The following is a 13,864-nucleotide window of genomic DNA, read 5'->3' as shown; positions in this document are numbered from 1 at the left end:
CACTCACGCGCTTGTCCTAAGTGGGGCCACCACCGAATGGGGACTACCATGTATTTCAGCTCCCACAGAGAAATTGCCATGCACCTAGAGCCCCCAAAGGCAGAATAGGCAGAATAAAACCCAGCTGGGGAGCCCCACCCTCCTCCTAACAATTATTGCTGCTCTGGTGACGAATCGGTTCAGCAGACAGGAGCCGGGCTTCCTTTGGGGCAACAGGAGCAGCTTGGAGTGGGTGGGTGGGTGGGGGTGGGTGGGGGGTGGGAGAGGCGGCCCGGCTGTACCGGAATGAAATGCAGCAGCGGCTGAAGGAGCACGCGACTGCGGAAGGCTCACCGTCCTCCAGCGTGGTGGCATTGATTTCACTGGAGGAGGGCCCGGTGCCCGCCCGGTTGAAAGCCTGCACCACCACCCCATACTGGGCAAATTTCTTCAGGTTGTCGAGGGTGTAGACTTCGCTGTCCCCCGTGGCCTTCATCTCCACGATGCTGTACTGGCCGCTGCTTCCGGGGCTGTTCTCCCGATAGCCGATCTGGTAGCCTCGGATAACCCCGTTCTGGAGCTCCTTCTTGGGGGCCTGCGGGTCAAGGAGGGGAGTCAAGACGGGGAAGGGAGCCAGAGGGCGGCAGGCAGGGGCAATCTCCTCCCCCGCCCAGCCACCTGAAGGCCCGCTCCCCAGTTGTTCAAGGGAAGGGGTGTGCCCAAGAGCGCCCCAGGCCTTCGGGGCCGCCTGCCCTCCTCACGTTCACGTGCTCTGCATGGCCGGCCGTGGAGAAGGGCAGAAGAGGTGGTCTTCCTCTTGGCACAGGTATCCCAAAAGAAGGGCAAAGCAGGTGGAGGCCCCCTCTGGCACTCTTCCTTGGGAATGGGGGCCCACGCCAAGGAGGCTGGCTGGCTTCCGTCGGAGCCAAGAGCCCCCTTTCCTCGTGAAGGAAGACCCTGCCTCAGATATTTAACCCAGTCGCTCAACTGAAGGACTTTCGGCAAATACAATTCTCCCCTCAACGTTTTAAAAAATATAGATTTTTTAAAAATTATTTATCTATTTATTTTCAAAATAAACCCTCATAGTCACTGGGAGTCTGGTGGCATATAAATTTAACAAACTGGAAAGAAAAAGAACTCCCCGAGGAGGAGGACGTACTAAGCAAAGTCATAGAGTGCGGGGAGATGGACATTTATTTATTTATTTTTATTTATTGGATTTGTATGCCGCCCCTCTCCGCAGACTCGGGGTGGCTAACAACAATGATAAAAAACAACATGTAACAATCCAATTTAATAAAACAACTAAAAACCCTTATTATAAAAACCAAACATACACACAAACATACCATACATAACTTGTAATGGCCTAGGGGAAGGAATATCCTAACTCCACCATGCCTGGCGACAAAGGTGGGTCTTGAGTAATTTGCGAAAGACAAGGAGGGTGGGGGCCATTCTAATCTCTGGGGGGAGTTGATTCCAGAGGTCCGGGGCCACCACAGAGAAGGTTCTTCCCCTGGGGCCCGCCAAACGACATTGTTTGGTCGACGGGACCCGGAGAAGGCCAACTCTGTGGGACCTTATCGGCCGCTGGGCTTTCTTGCGGTAGAAGGCGGTTCCGGATGTATTCTGGCCCAATGCCATGTAGGGCTTTAAAGGTCATGACCAACACTTTGAATTGTGACCGGAAACCGATCGGCAGCCAGTGCAGGCTGCGGAGTGTTGCAGAAACGTGGGCGAATCTAGGGAGCCCCACGATGGCTCTTGCGGCCGCATTCTGCACGATCTGAAGTTGATGGTTCCCATGAATCGCAGCCCTCCTTCCCGCACAGAACGCGCGTACTTGCCTTCCAGGTGACCTGGATGCTTTGGGAGGTCATCGGCTGCAGGGTGACATCCAGCGGGGGACCATCAGGAGCTGAAAGAGTGGAAGTCCCATGACACCTTGTGCAGACAAAGAGAAGCCCCTGGGGGTGGCACATTCCTGACCCTGGCCTTGCCTGCCCATGGCTCAGGCCTCCGAAACGCCCAGGGAGGCAGGCCTGGCGGAATGGACTCGGGGATAGGAAGAATGCTTGCTGGAACTTGGCAGGGCTAGTTTACTGAAAAGAAGGACCAGGGGAGACGTGGTAGCAATGTCCCAATATCTCAAGGGTTGCCACAAAGAAGAGGGAGTCAAACTATATTCTCCAGAGCACCTGAGGGTAGAACAAGAAGCAATGGGTGGAAACTAAACAAGGAGAGAGATTCGCACTGCCCCCACCCTCCTCACCTTTCGCAAGAGCCAGGAAACTCGTTTATGTCGCCAGGCATGGGGCAATTATATCAACCCCCTTCCCCCTGTTTACGAAAGGTAATGTGTGGTTGTGAATGAATTGGCTGACTGATTTTAATATATATGGGATTTTGGTGGTAATTTTTAATTAATTAGATTTGTTGTGTTATTTTTGTATCCTGTGAGCTGCCCCGAGTCTTTGGAGAAGGATGGCATACAAATCTAATAAACAATAATAATAATAATAATAACAACAACCTTGGAACTAAAGAGAAATTTCCTAACAGTCAGAACAATTAATTAGTGGAACAGCTTGCCTCCAGAAGTTGTGAATGTTCCAACACTACACTACATCCTACCTCTTTGTAGACTTTAGTTCAGCATTCAACATCATCATACTGGACATTCTTCCAACTAAATTAAATCAGCTATTGGTACCTGAACACACTTGTAAGTGGATCACAAGCTTCCTAACAGACAGGAAACAGCAAGTGAAGCTAGGCAAAATCATATAGATACCTGTACAATTAGCAAAGGGGTCCTCCAAGGCTGTGTATTCTCACCACTTCTCTCTATATCCCAATGACTGCATCTCAAATGACCCATCTGTTAAACTACTGAAGTTTGCAGATGGTACAACAGTGATTGGACTCATTCAGGACAACAATGAAACCGCAGACAGACAGGAGGTTGAACAACTAGCAGCCTCATGGCGCCACTGGAACAATATGGAACTGAACACACTCAAAACCTTAGAAATGGTGGTAGACTTTAGGAGAAAACCTCCCATCTTACCATCTCTTACAATGTTGCACAACACATTACCAACAGTAGAGACCTTCAAATTTCTACCATATCTCAGGACCTAAAATGGCCACCTAACATCAAAAGCGTCGTCGAAAAAGCACCACGAAGAATGTTCTTTCTGTGCCAACTCAGGAAGCACAAGTCAAAAAAAGAGCTGTCAAAATATTTATGGACCCCTCACATTCTGGACACAGTTTCAACTCCTACCCTCAAAACATCATAGAGCACTGCACACCAAGACAACTAGACACAAGAACAGTTTCCCCCCAAATGCCATCGCTCTGCAAAACAAATAATTCCCTCACTATTCACTAAGGCTGCATTGCTATTACTACTAATTTTTCTCATCATTCCTATCACCCATCTCCTCCCACTTATGACTGTAACCTGTTGCTTGTGTCCTTACGATTTATATTAATATTGTTTCCTGATTGCTTATTTGACCCATATGACAATCATTAAGTATTGTACCTCATGATTCTTGACAAATGTATCTTTTCTTTGATGCACACTGAGAACATTTGCACCAAAGACAAATTCCTTGTGTGTCCAATCACACTTGACCAATAAAGAATTCTATTCTATTCACTTATTCACTAGAAGTTTTAAAGAAGATATTGGATAATCATTTGACTGAAGGGGTGCAGGGGATTGGACTAGATTGGTCCCTTCCAACTCTGTTATTTTATTTTATTCTATCTGTTCTACAAACTTCAGAGGTGCTTTAGCTTGCTGGGAAGGGGCTCCCTCCGTGGAGAGAGAGAGAGACACACAGAGAGAGAGAGAGACAGGCCGGAAGTGAAGACTGTGAGAGCCACCGCGCAAAGGCCACGAAGACCCGGCTTTGCCGACAGGCCTGGGGGGCCATGAACCAACAACATCCATGGCCAAATTGTATGAAAATGTTTACAGTGATCCCTCGATTATCGTGAGGGTTCCGTTCCCTCGCGATAATCGATTTTTTGCGATGTAGGGTTGCGGAAGTAAAAACACCATCTGCGCATGCGCGCCATTTTTTCATGGCCACGCATGCGCAGATGGTGGAGTTTGCGTGGGCGGCGGGGAAGACCCAGGGAAGGTTCCTTTGGCCGCCCAGCAGCTGATCTGCTCGGCAGCGCAGCAGCAGCGAGCAGACGAAGATCGGGGTTTCCCCGCCACCCATGCAAAGGGGAAACCCCGATTCGGCTCCTCGCTGCGCTGCCGAGCAGATCAGCTGCTGGGCGGCCGAAGGAACCTTCCCTGGGTCTTCCTCGCTGATGCCCCCGCTCGCCCGCCTGCCCACCGCCCGCCCGCCAGCAAGAGGGGGAGAGATAGAGAAAGAGAGAGAAGGAAAGAAAGAGATGAGAGAGGGAGGAAGAGAGTGTGAGAGAGGAAGAAGCAAGATAGAGAAAGAGAGAGAGAAAGAAAGATGAGAAAGGAAGGAAGAGAGTGACGTCATCGGGTGGGAAAAATCGCGATATAGCGTTTCGCGAAGAACAAGATCGCGAAAATCGAGGGATCACTGTATTATGCTTATTGGGGTTTTAATTAATGTTTTAGAACTTAGTTTTATATTTGACTTCTTTTTATTGTCTTGTATTTTACATTGTTGTAAGCCGCGCTGAGTCCTTCGGAAGTCGAATAAATAAATAATAAACTTGAGAATCCACAAAGTTCTTCTACTTAAAGGGGGAACCTTGGGGAATGCTGTAAATTATACCGAAAGATCCTTATTCTGTGGCATTTTAGAAAGCAGACCTGCATATTTTGATGCAAGGCCTTTCATCAGATAAATCCCATTCGACCCATGTTTTCATTGCGAAAGCTTTTCAAGGGAACCCGGTCCAGTTAATCAGGAGAGCAGATGCCTGGCACGACCCACCCAAGAAAACAAGAAAATGGCTTTTGCCCCAAGGAACCAGGAATTCTTCCAACCTGACAAGCCCGTGTGCACTCACATGGACATTGTTGCCACCGAGACTTCAGCATCCCCTACACACACACACACACACACCCCTTGTCTGTGGAGACCGAGTGAGCACAACAGACTCCCGGGCAGAACAGGGGGGGGGGCGAAAAGAAAGGGGTCTTAAGCGCAGACACCGACGGCAAGTTCTCAGCCTCCGCGTCCTCCTCCTTCCCGCACTCTGCCCGCCACCCGTGTGATTCATAAACTGCCTTGTGGCGGCGGTGGGCACCTGCTTCCTCCGTGCTGATGGTCAGATCCTTGCTTGGCTCACTGCGGCCAATCTTGTTGAAGGAAAACATGCGGATGCTGTAGACCGAGGCCGGGTGAAGGTCCACGATGTTGGCCTGGTTGATGGAGGGAGAGATGTTCCGGGTGGACTGCTTGAAGTCCCAGGAATCTGGAAACCAACAGAACGGGGGAGCGTTTACGGGCCGACCCAAACACAGCTGCGTGTGGCAAAGCCTTTCAAACCAAAAATAATTGTGAAGAAGGAGGCAGAGGACAGGGAGCTTCACTTTGTTTTCTCACACCTCCAAAATTATTTTAGCTCCTGGGAGGCTGGAGGTCAAGACAGAGTAACAAGTCGGCCAAAGTGACTGCATAGGAGAGTTAAATAATAGCAACCGATAAATAATAAATGTATCCATAAATAAATAACAAATAGCCATGGCTATCGAACATCCGCAGCCTCTGCCAGGCCCTCCCAACCTCCCCCAAAGTAGGATCGGCACCATGGCTCCCATCAGATGGGGGACAGAACAGTGGAATCGGAAGGGATCTACAAGGCCCCGTGAAAATAAAATCAGGGATCTGGATGAAGACTACAAATACCTGGGCCTCCCTTCCAGCCGACAATATCGACCACGCTGAAGTCGAGGAGGAGGACTTTGAGTCCAACAACATCATTAGAGTGAGGAAGATCTTAAGGAGGAAATACTACCAAGGGAATTAACATCTGGGCAATTCCCCTCATTAGATACACAGCTGGAATAGCACAACTGGACTCAAAAGAGAACTCAAGGTCCTGGATAGGAAGGCCAAAGAAATAATGGCGAGGAATCGTGCCCTTTGTTCATCCAACAGGTGTTGGCAGACTTACTTACCCAGGAAAATAAGTGAAGTCACCAAGAAAATAGATTTTTCTTGGTGTCCACAACTGACCTCACATTAACTGGACCCTAAATGAATGTTCAACTGAACCCATATCTCAGCCCCTTACAACGCTATTGCCAATCTAGGACTATAACAACTAGCAACAAATCCTGGACTCAGCAATTGTCTCTATCTCAACTCCTGCAATACACCCAATTTATGGACTACAAATAAAAGAGCACTTTTCCAGCAGTGACTGACTTTCGTCTCGATATATGTCCTTACCAAAACAACCATAATAATAGGACAACCAATTATAACTTTGAAAAAGCCAACTATGATATCATCTGTAATGGGAGAAGATGGCAAGGAAGTGATGGACTACAGGGAGGAAATGGACCCGTTTTTGCCTCTGCCCTCTCAAAAGCAGCACAGCAGACGGCAGAGAAGGAATAGGAGTCAAGAGGAAGGGGCAGGACGTCTCGTATGCAAAATGGATGCCTTCAAATCACCAGGCCCAGTGGGTTGCATCCCAAAGTTCTGAAGACACTGGAAGAAGGGATCTCGGAACCCCTGAACCAAATCCTTCAAAGCTCCTGGAGAACCAAGGAACTGCCAGAGGACTGGATAAGATCTCGCGTGATTCCAATCTTCAAAAATGGGAAACTGGAGGCCAGTCAGACTGACAATAACACCTGGGAAAGTTTTGGGAAAAGATATTCAAGCAGTGGAGCTGCGGAGACCTAGAAGTGAGCAAAGTGACTCCTGGAAGTCAACATGGGCTGGTCAAAAACAGATTGTGCCAGATAATTATTGCCTTCTTTAACAACGGGACTAAACGAATGGATCAGGGAAATGCTACAGACATTGTTCACTTGGGCCAGGGAGGCCTCTTCAGCGTGGGAGAGGCAGCTTCGTTCAGCAGACGGACTCACATCGAGTCCTTGGCACGGAGTCCTCAATGGCACTGCATCCACAAGGGCCCGCAAGGCCGGAACGCGGCTCCTTGGACCAAAGGCCCCCTCCCCCTCCCCTGCGTTTGGCAGCATCCCTGGAGGCCAACGCTCTGTTCACGTGGAATTTCTCCATTGTCTGAGAACAGGTAGTTCTCCACTGATGACCACAACTGAGCTGAGAGTTTCCCCTCATCTTACAACCTTCCTTGCCAGAGTTGAAGCACTGCAGTTGTTAAGTTAGTAACATGGTTGTTAAAGGAATCTGGCTTCCCCCCATTGACTCTGCTTGTCAGAAGGCCACAAAAGGGGGTCACGGGACGCCTGGGCACCACAACTGTTGCAAATACATGCCAGTTGCCAAGCACTTGAATTCTGATCAAAAAGTGTGGAAAATGGCTATAAATCACTTTTCTCGGTGCCATTGTAACTTGGACTGGCTGCTAAATGAATCGTTGTAAACTGAGGACGTCTTGGAGTCATAAATAAATTTTAGAAATGCGCATAAATCTTAAGCCGGGTGTTTCCCACTCAGCACATCATTCGTTCCGCTCACCAGATTTATTCTTGTACTCAATGTCAAAGCCGGTGATGATGCTGTTGCCATCAAACCTCTGAGTCCACCGCAAGTTCATACTCCGGGCTTTCACTTCCCGGATCTCCAGTTCCGGCGGGTCTGGGGGCTCTGGGGAGGGAGAGGAGGGCAGCCGTAAGGAATAGGAAATGCCACGCACAGCCTGCGGGCATAAACCAGGCCACCAGCCGCCAGCCCAGAAAACGCCAACCGTTGGGGAAATTAGCAAGAGGTGCCAGGAAGGACTTCTCCACATTGAGTAGGTTTTCTTGAAAATGCAGGTTGAAGATTAGCATATTGAGCAATGTATCAAAGAGCGCATCAACTGAAATTGCATAGCCAGCCAGCTGCACAGAACGTAAAGGCGGAGGTGGGGGACGAAGGATGACCGAGAGCTAAGCGCAGCTCTGGAGAGGTGGTGGTGGTGGTAGGGGGTGTCCCTGAACTCCCATTTCCATGGCAGCTCAGTGGAACCAGGGGAACCTGCCCCGCCTCAGAACAGCCCCTCCTGGCTAGTTCTCCCTAGACACAGTGCAGAAACGATGGGAGACCAGCCGCTTCCAAAACCTGGGCGTGCATTGTGGGAATATCGTTGTTGTGAGCCGCCCCGAGTCTTCGGAGAGGGTCAGCATACAAATCTAATAAACTGAATTGAATGGAATTGAATGGGGGGGGGGAAGCGCCCCTTTCCATTTTGCACTTGAGTTCCTAGAGAACATCTAGGTGCAGATAGAGGTAAAATTTAGCATAAAAGATCTCAACAGGGAATCAGATATAATATTTTACTTGTTTTAAATCCATGTTCGTGTCATACTTTTCTCAGGAAATTGACCGTGAAAAAAATAGTGCTGACTTCCTGGAGTTTTTTATTGTGAATAGCAGCTGTACCACAATGGGGCCAGCGTTCTGCAGCCCCCCAAGGTCCCTTGTCATGAGCTGGGGATTAACCCAGCAAAAGCTACGCACCGCCTGGGTGCGTTGACACCCAACAAAGGCCAATACCTTGGACAGTGAGTTGAATAAGTCCTCGGTCTTCGCCGTAGGAGTTGATCGCATGGCAGGAAAAAAAAACAGAGTCTCCTCGTTCAGCAGGCTTGAGCTGTGGAGGAGAAGGCCACGTCAGCTCAAGTCTCAATGGTGCCACTCCCTGAAAGACCTCTGGCCAGCTGGAGGGTCCGGCAGCAAAGGAAAGTTGCAGCCCCCCTGCTGCAGCCACAGGGGGCTCCAAATCTCCCCCGCCTGCAAAGGGCCCGGCTGCAGCCCCTTCCCCCAGCCCCCCAGCCCTGCTTCTTACCTTGAGGGTGGAGATGACCTCGTCGCTATTATCCTTCGTAGCAATGGCGTATCTGGCGTTTCGGTCGGGATCGATCACGGTGTCCCCTTTCTCCCAGCGGATGATAATGGGGCGTTCCCCACGAGCGGTGCAGTTCAGCTCCTTGGCCTGGCCCTTGATGGCGATGGTGGTGTTGGGGTGGGAGGTGATCATAGCTGGGACTGCCGAGAGAAGAGGAGGAGGAGATGGGGGGGACCTCAGAACCCCCTCAAAGATTCTCTGTCCGTGCCAATCTCTGGAGAGCTTTTGACCAGTTTAGTTAATTGACTGATTTCCCTTTGAAATTATTTAAAGCACAATTGAAATAAAGAAAGAGGAACTGAAATAAAAGTGGTTATGAATTAAGATAATTCTATGTAAAATACTTTCAGAGACATAAATGTAGAGCTACGAGAGGGACAGAGCAGGGAAGGAAACACACACACACACACACACACACACACACCCCTACAATGGGCACAAGGAAGCCTGTTAACCCAAGAGACGTGGACGCTGCAGCTGGGAGCTTGATGGTCTGGAGGCCACCACAGGCTCCTGCCCTCGGGAATAATAATAATAATAATAATAATAATAATAATAATAATAATAATAATAATAATAATAATATTAGATTTGTATGCCGCCCCTCTCCGAAGACTCGGGGTGGAGGAAGAGGCCTCCCAGAGCTCCCGACAAAAAGCACCCTTGCCCGGACCAAGAGCCCCTTTGCTGGACGTCCACCCGACACCTGCATCTCAGAGCAAAAAGAGCCTCCAGGGGGCCCAGAGAGCCCTGTGGCCCACAAAGGCATCCAGGCGCCACCAGACCTGCTGCACCGATTATCTAGGTCCTCAGCAGTCAGGATTCAGGCCCGGCTACAGCACGGAAACTGCTTTGGTCGCGCTGATGGATGATCTCTGGCAGGCCCGGGACAGGGGTTTATCCTCTGTCCTGGTGCTTCTTGACCTCTCAGCGGCTTTCGATACCATCGACCATGGTATCCTTCTGCACCGGCTGGAGGGGTTGGGAGTGGGAGGCACTGCCCTTCAGTGGTTCTCTTCCTACCTCTCTGGCCGGTCGCAGTCGGTGTTAGTGGGGGGTCAGAGGTCGACCTCTAGGTTACTCCCTTGTGGGGTGCCTCAGGGGTCGGTCCTCTCCCCCCTACTATTTAATATCTACATGAAACCGCTGGGTGAGATCATCCAAGGGCATGGGGTGAGGTATCATCAGTATGCAGATGATACCCAGCTTTACATCTCCACCCCTTGTCCAGTCGGCAAAGCAGTGGAAGTGATGTGCCGGTGCTTGGAGGCTGTTGGGGTCTGGATGGGTGTCAACAGACTCAAACTCAACCCGGATAAGACGGAGTGGCTGTGGGTTTTGCCTCCCAAGGACAATTCCATCTGTCCATCCATCACCCTGGGGGGGGGAGTCACTAACCCCCTCAGAGAGGGTCCGCAACTTGGGCGTCCTCCTCGATCCACAGCTCACATTAGAGAAACATCTTTCAGCTGTGGCGAGGGGGGCGTTTGCCCAGGTTCGTCTGGTGCACCAGTTGCGGCCCTATTTGGACCGGGAGTCACTGCTCACAGTCACTCATGCCCTCATCACCTCAAGGCTCGACTACTGTAACGCTCTCTACATGGGGCTACCTTTGAAGAGTGTTCGGAAACTTCAGATCGTGCAGAATGCAGCTGCGAGAGCTATCATGGGCTTTCCTAAATTTGCCCATGTCACACCAACACTCCGCAGTCTGCATTGGTTGCCGATCAGTTTCCGGTCACAATTCAAAGTGTTGGTTATGACCTATAAAGCCCTTCATGGCACCGGACCAGAATATCTCCGGGACCGCCTTCTGCCGCACGAATCCCAGTGACCAGTTAGGTCCCACAGAGTTGGCCTTCTCCGGGTCCCGTCAACTAAACAATGTCGTTTGGCGGGACCCAGGGGAAGAGCCTTCTCTGTGGCGGCCCCGACCCTTTGGAATCAACTCCCCCCAGATATCAGAGTTGCCCCCACCCTCCTAGCCTTTCGTAAGCTCCTTAAAACCCACCTCTGTCGTCAGGCATGGGGGAATTGACATGTTCCTTCCCCCTAGGCTTATAAAATTTGTGTATGGTATGCTAGTGTGTATGATTGGTTTTAACTTGTGGTGTTCTTAAAATTAATTTAATATTGGATTTGTCTTGTATTGCTGTTGCTGTGAGCCGCCCCGAGTCTGCGGAGAGGGGCGGCATACAAATCTGATTAAACTTAAACTTAAACTTAAACTCGCCGTTGAGAGAGAGATGGGCCACTGGGCGCTAATCGGGGGGGTGGGGGGACTCCTCCTCTTTGGAGGGACCACCCTTCTTTCCTCTTCCCAATGCCATCAGGGAAGATAACCGCAGCCTTGGAAGAGAGAGGTCGTGGGAGGCACAGAAGTGTAATAAACACACCAGCTTTGCTGAAAGGAAAACCAGTCAAGAGCAGCCCCACCGGCTACTCGGGGAGGGGGGTCAGAGGGGAAACTGGTCCAGCCTCAATTTAGAGGAAGCCACCAAAACCTCTGGCCTTCAGTTGCCCATCCAGAAAGAGCCAGGACTCCCCAGAGAAAGCCCACCCCCACCCCCAGCTGTGGGGAAGCTGCTACTTTCTGGCTAAACACCACCTGTTAGTTCTTAGCCCAGGAGTAAGGACATGGACTTAAGAAGGAGAAGGAATGGCCCCGCCTTACACCAGAGCTGAAGCTCATGGAATAGTGAAGCAGGCAAAATTTATAACATACGTCTGGACCCACCATAAATTGTAAAAGACAAATAACCAAATGCAAGTTTTAACCATGAAAAGTCCATATGGAATTCTTGAGGAAGATTTTATATACTTTTCAAAGAGGTCTCCAAAAACTCCCTCCAAGGAACTGAGCAGACCACGGGGGGGGGGGGGGAGACAGAAAGCCCACGGAGGGGCCTCCTTTCACTCCAGAGGTGGTCAGCAGCTGCTAGCATGGAAGCTGTGGCCAGCCCCCAATCGGGCAGTTGCCCAGAGCCAAAGGGAGCCTGTCCACCCTTCGGACCTTTGGACCAAATGGGCCTCAGGGAAGCGGAGGGGGGGCTGTGGTTTCCTGAGCTGCAGTGGAGGGGGGGGCAGAAGCCTGCAGCCTCCTTTTGCCAGAGAGAGAGGGGGGAGGGAGGGGGGGAGACCTGGAGTTGCAGGCGCCTTTCCCAGCTGGAATGATCCTGGGCCCTGGGCGTGGGGGGCCACAGCCCCACGGGTCTGTGGGTGGCTGCCCACTCAGGGAGAGCTGCTGGCCAGGAGGCCACGTGGGCAGCCAAGACCTGAGCCTGCACAGTAGAGAGAAGGACAGAGGGGCTCCAAGGGTTATGGGTCGCCTTTTCTGAACTTTGCCCTCCATTGCTCTTGCCCGGGCTGCTTTGGCCGCTAGCTGCTGGCTCCCCCAGCCCACCCCTCCGTTTCCACCGCAGCTTAGCCCACCCACCACAGCTGCCACAGAGCCATGCCTGCCACCCCCTCCTCTTCTCCCTAATCCAAAATGCTGAGCATGCAACCAGGCTGGCTCGGGGGGGGGGGGGGAGCTTAGGAAAAGGCACTGCCCACCCAAAGACTGCAGTAATAGATGGTAATGGCAATCAGCACAGGCAACGCACACCGTTCTAATGGGACACTGGGGGCTTTAATCTAATTCAATTAGCTGGGAAAAGGCCGACTTTCAGCTGGTCCCCATCGGCAGCATGTGGACAGAACCCAGGCTGGACTGTGAGGCCACATCGCCACGCACACCGTTCAATGGGGCTGAAGGGGAGGGGGGTGGGCAAGGGCGAGTGAAAGAATGGTGGGCATTCAAGGCTGGCCACTCAATCGGGAAAGGGCCACTTGGGCAACGGAGCAGAAGAGAAACTAGGCAAATGGCATGAGAACCTCCCCCCCCAAAGGTTTGATGAGTCCTAAGAGAGCAAGGAGGGGCAGAGACAAGGAAGAGGCCCGGAGGGGGGGGACGTGGAGCCCAGCCTGGGGGCACATGACTGGCCACCGGAGAGGGGGTCCTCTCTCAGCTGTATCACAGCCTCCTTTCGGAGGGGGCCGAGTTAAGATGCCCGCCTTGTTCACCACCCTTTCCACGAATGACGTGGGCCGTGCTGATCACTGCAATGGTGCACCACGCAGAGTCGGGTTTATTTTGGAAGACGGGGTTTTGGTGAAAGCATTAACAGCTCTTGGCTCACAGTAGCCCACGTCTTTGCCATCTCTTGTTTGGATTACAGCAGGGTGCTCTACCTGGGGCTGCCCTTGAAACCATCGGGAAGCTGCGGCTGGCGCAGTGTTGGGTGCCCCATGGCTCCCCAGAGCGCCACTGGGTGCTTTCAATGCAAGTGGCCAGTGGACTTCTTCAAAACTTGTGCAGGGCCCCAGGGCTGGCTCCTTGTCCAACCCCCTCTCTCTCGGATAGTATCTGCCCCTCTTAGGCTAGGAAGGGTCCCCTCCCTTCAACGGTGCCACCGGACGGGACCCCAAAGGCCGCTTTCGAGGGGCCATTCCTGTCCACTGTGGATCAGAGGGACCGTTGCGGCCCTTCTTCCCTCAAGCCCCAAACTAGGATGGAAAGTTGGGCCTGGTGTCCTTTTAAAATGATATTTTGTGCATTATTGTGAGCAGCTTAAGGTGATGATATGAGATTGGCAGCCTCTAAGTCAGTGGTTCTCAATCTGTAGGTCACGACCCCTTTGGGGGGGTCCAACAACCCTTTCACAAGGGTCACCTAAGTCCATCAGAAAACATGTGTTTCCAATGGCCTTAGGAACTGAGGCTCCTGTCTGCCTACAGGGGGGGTGGGGGGGTGTCCACCCACATTGATTCAGTTTGTTTGCTTGTTTTTTTTGTCAACTACGTGTTGGTCGTATAGGAAGACATGACCATGTTT

At 51.4% G+C, this 13,864-nt stretch overlaps 1 protein-coding gene across 5 annotated transcripts in view; it reads right to left on the bottom strand.

The window, feature by feature from the left end:
* The window catches only part of DSCAML1 (DS cell adhesion molecule like 1), an 89,083-nt gene that overhangs the window by 16,763 nt on the left and 58,456 nt on the right, over positions 1 to 13,864 (bottom strand). For 4 of the 5 annotated variants that reach the window (XM_070765395.1, XM_070765392.1, XM_070765393.1 and 1 more), the window contains exons 12-17: positions 8,929 to 9,128; positions 8,637 to 8,733; positions 7,617 to 7,745; positions 5,245 to 5,412; positions 1,833 to 1,903; positions 334 to 574 (exon numbers count right to left, since the gene is read on the bottom strand). In XM_070765395.1, coding sequence (XP_070621496.1) covers positions 334 to 574; positions 1,833 to 1,903; positions 5,245 to 5,412; positions 7,617 to 7,745; positions 8,637 to 8,733; positions 8,929 to 9,128 — 906 coding nt within the window. The remainder of the gene's footprint in view (positions 1 to 333; positions 575 to 1,832; positions 1,904 to 5,244; positions 5,413 to 7,616; positions 7,746 to 8,636; positions 8,734 to 8,928; positions 9,129 to 13,864) is intronic. The other variant, XM_070765396.1, reaches the window with a different exon arrangement.

This window comes from Erythrolamprus reginae, chromosome 12, assembly GCF_031021105.1.
Source record: "Erythrolamprus reginae isolate rEryReg1 chromosome 12, rEryReg1.hap1, whole genome shotgun sequence".
Taxonomy (NCBI): domain Eukaryota; kingdom Metazoa; phylum Chordata; class Lepidosauria; order Squamata; family Dipsadidae; genus Erythrolamprus; species Erythrolamprus reginae.
The sequence above is the reverse complement of the archived record's forward strand: the minus strand, read 5'-3'. Positions and strand labels throughout refer to the sequence as shown.